This window comes from Coregonus clupeaformis, unplaced genomic scaffold (genome assembly GCF_020615455.1).
Source record: "Coregonus clupeaformis isolate EN_2021a unplaced genomic scaffold, ASM2061545v1 scaf0554, whole genome shotgun sequence".
Classification (NCBI taxonomy): Eukaryota; Metazoa; Chordata; class Actinopteri; order Salmoniformes; family Salmonidae; genus Coregonus; species Coregonus clupeaformis.
This window is the reverse complement of record NW_025534009.1, coordinates 75,001-78,847: the sequence shown is the minus strand read 5'-3', so window position 1 is coordinate 78,847 and position 3,847 is coordinate 75,001. Positions and strand designations below refer to the sequence as shown.

The window sequence follows — 3,847 nt, the reverse complement described above, 5'->3', positions numbered from 1 at the left end:
TATATGCATGTGTGAATACGAAATGTGTTTTGCATATCACAACTCTCCCTGAGACACCCTCGGAGAGTGGGACCAGCCATCGTCTATGGCGACCCTGGAGCAATTTAGGCTCTGGGAGTTGAACTAGCGACCTTTCGGTTAGTGGCCCAATGCGCTAACCACTAGGCTACCTGCCACCGAGTATCATATGACCTACAGTAGCAGGAGAGAAGTCTCAGAGCAAAGATCTCCAAGAATTCAACCCTTTGCCTCCCCAGGCAAGCATTATGCATGTATTAAGCTAATTCCATATGGTTTTACTAATTGATCTCTGAAGATGTAAACCCACCACTGGGAAAGGTTGAAAACAGCACACTGATATGATGTTCAATAAGGCCATATTGATCCAAATAGTTAAGTGTTTAGATATTATTATCCAAATATCTAAATGTGTATCAAAATAAGAGTAAATATTGTGTTGATATAAAAATACTTATATCAGTATGAATACAATTCGTTTTCATGTTCCTACAGTATGTTTTCCACATCTACAGTACTGCATAGTGTGCTACAATGAAGGTGGTCCAACTATTTACACAAAGGGTGAAAAGGTGTCACACGCGCCTCGCGCACCAGACGCGTACAGCACAGGTATTTTGCCGGCGGTCCCTGCTCGATCCTGCTTCTGCTGTTGTTGGTCTCAACTATTTGTGGACTTTTTAATATGTTCATCAGAACTGTAACTCGCCTTTGATTAGCTGTCGAGGTAGACTAGCCACTGTAATTCATGTAGTTAGATCTTAAGTAATAGGGTTCAAATACCACCTAATATCTCCAGACTATTAAACGTTGACCAGCGGACTGACGGAGTTCTTCACTGCAGCAACACTCCGCAACTGACCACACGTCATCCTGACCGTTTTACATCAACTTAATTTCCCCCTTGCCTTTGTCATTTATGACCATTTAACATTTTTGCACTCATCGGGAAAATTTAGCAAACTTTGACGCTCCTCGGATCTTTTTTTATTTCTTCGGGATCCTTGTGAAAGTCCCATTACGCGCTGGATATGTGGTGGATGTTGTTTCCCCGATGGATCTGGTTTCTCTTCGGACAGTGCTACATCTTTCTCCTGGTAATAGACAGCTGTGTGAAGGTGAAAGCGATGCCAATGTCCATGCCCAACAAAGTGGTGTACTCTCACGCGGGCATGTGCCCCAACGAGATGAACCCCAACCTGTGGGTGGACGCCATGAGCACCTGCATGCGCGAGTGCGAGTTTGACCGGGTGAGTTTGTGGGACCAGTTTTCCTCGTGGGCTGGAGACAAATAGGGGACACTTTATTCTGTAAAAAGTTTCTCTACATAAAGTTTCTGCAATTTTATTCATGGAATGAAAAGTGGAACATGCGCACTGTTTTTGGTCATTAAATTCCATGGTGACCACATTGCCTCTGTTGTTTATTTATGCTTTTCTCTTTGAATTAGATTGAATATCTCCTTCAATCAGATATTTTGTTCATAGACTACAGTTATTGGAAATAGCAGACACTGGTGTATATGCCCACAATATTACATTTGTTGTCATTTAGCAGACACTCTTATCCAGAGTGACTTACAGGAGCAATTACAGTTAAGTGCCTTGCTCAAGGGCACATCAACAGATTTTTCACCTAGTCAGCTCAGTAGTTCAAACCAGCAACCTTTCAGTTACTAACCCAACACTCTTAACCGATAGGCTACTTGCCACCCATGACTATTGACTCTAATAACTTTTATTACTCTGCATTATGAGATATTGAGAAGTAAGCAAGTGAAAATGATAGGCAACAATACCAAACTCACATTGCATAGTATTGTTTCATTACATTAGAAAATGCATCACTCTCATGTTCCTTAACATCCTATATGTTCCCTGAGTGCACAATGAACTGAAACATGCTGATCCTAACATAACACCTCCCATGTATCCCCTATCACTCCCAAGGACTGTGAAACCTTTGAGAAATGCTGCAACAACGTGTGTGGGAACAAGAGCTGTGTGGCGGCACGCTACATGGACATTAAGGGCAAGAAGGGGCCGGTTGGCATGCCAACCGGGGTCACATGTGACAAGTTAATGTGTACGCAGCAGGGCTCCGAGTGTGACATCTGGGAGGGCCAGCCCGTGTGTAAGTGCCGGGACCGCTGTGAGAGAGAGCCCCACTTCACATGCGCCTCAGACGGTATGACCTACTACAACAAGTGTTACATGGACGCAGAGGCCTGCTCCAAGGGCATCTCTATCTCTGTGGTCACCTGCAGGTAAACAGGAAACATCTATGTATAGACTCCCATATGAATCACATGTTAATAGAAAAGTTATGAAATGTTTACTGTTTTGTTCTACTATGACTGCTTTGTTATGTTGATATCCATCTCTATGGTCACCTGCAAATAACTGGAACTGAAAATGAATAGATGGGATTATGAATTATAACTGTAAACATAATGATCCTATATTTATGTATTTGTATGATATTTATGTATAGACCTGCTACAAGGTACATACATAAGTTATTCCTCTGTAGTTACACGGGAGCAATGCTCCCGCAATCTAGCGTTGCACTTAGCTTTTGTTTTATGCATTTTTGTTTCTTATACCAACCTTGTTTTTGCCTTTGTCTATCACACACCCATGTTACTGTGGTAACTGATCTATTCTTCTCTCTCTGACATCACCTCTGCAGGTACCACCTTACCTGGCCAAACACCAGCCCGTTGCCCATGGAGACCACCCTGCGGCCAACCACTGCCCTCCTGGAGACCACCCCCCCGGCCGACATCCACCCTCCAATGATGCTCAGCAGCCCCACCCAGCAGGCTGTGTTCGTGGGCGAGACGGCCAGCTTCCTGTGTGAAGTGTCGGGCAAGCCCAGTCCGGAGGTGACCTGGGAGAAGCAGCTGGAGGGCAAGGAGAACACGGTGATGAGGCCCAATCACGTGCAGGGGAACGTAGTGGTCACCAACATCGGCCAGCTGGTCATCTACAATGCCCAGCAACAGGACGCCGGCATCTACACCTGCACGGCCAAGAACCTGGGGGGGGCGGTGGCCTCCCACTACCCCCTGACGGTGATCCAGAGAGACACGGGCCCGAAGGAGGGAGAGGTAGGAAATGCCACCAACCCATTCCCCTTCCCTGCTGAGGAGTGCCTGAAGGGGCCGGACAGTGACGACTGTGGGGAGGAGAGCATGAGCTGGTACTACGAAGCCAAGAGGAACAATTGCTTCACCTTCACCTACAGCCAGTGCAACAAGAACCGCAACCACTTTGACAGCTACGAGACGTGTATGTTGTCGTGCGGGGCAGAGCTGTCGGCTCCCTGCTCCCTTCCCAGCCTGCAGGGACCCTGTAAGGCCTATGAGCCCCGCTGGGCCTACAGCAACACCCTCAAACAGTGCCAGTCCTTCATCTGGGGTGGCTGCGGAGGCAATGAAAACAACTTTGAATCCAAAGAGGCCTGCGAGGAGATGTGTCCCTTTCCGAAGAACCACAACTGTAAGATGTGTAAACCGCGGGGCAAGATGGTGACCAGCTTCTGCAAGAGCGACTTCATCATCCTGGGGCGCGTGACGGAGTTACCCGAAGAACAGGACTCGGGCCACGCCCTGATCACCGTGGAGGAGATCCTAAAGGACGAGAAGATGGGCCTCAAGTTCTTCGGCCAGGAACCCTTGGAGGTGACCTTGATGAACATGGACTGGAACTGCCCGTGCCCCAACATCACCATGGCCAACGGGCAGCTCATCATCATGGGCGACGTCCACAACGGCATGGCCGTGCTGCAGCCCGACAGCTTTGTGGGGAGCTCCACCGCACGCAGG

At 47.7% G+C, this 3,847-nt stretch overlaps 1 protein-coding gene across 1 annotated transcript in view; it reads left to right on the top strand.

The window, feature by feature from the left end:
- Window positions 1-631: 631 nt before the first annotated feature.
- Window positions 632-3,847, top strand: part of LOC121551364 (WAP, Kazal, immunoglobulin, Kunitz and NTR domain-containing protein 2-like) — a 4,448-nt gene continuing 1,232 nt past the window's right edge. Inside the window, exons 1-3 of the mRNA XM_041863984.2 lie at window positions 632-1,268; window positions 1,968-2,284; window positions 2,710-3,847. The exon at window positions 2,710-3,847 is cut by the window's right edge and continues 1,232 nt beyond it. Of these exons, the coding sequence (XP_041719918.1) occupies window positions 1,050-1,268; window positions 1,968-2,284; window positions 2,710-3,847 (1,674 nt within the window). The 5' untranslated portion in view covers window positions 632-1,049. The remainder of the gene's footprint in view (window positions 1,269-1,967; window positions 2,285-2,709) is intronic.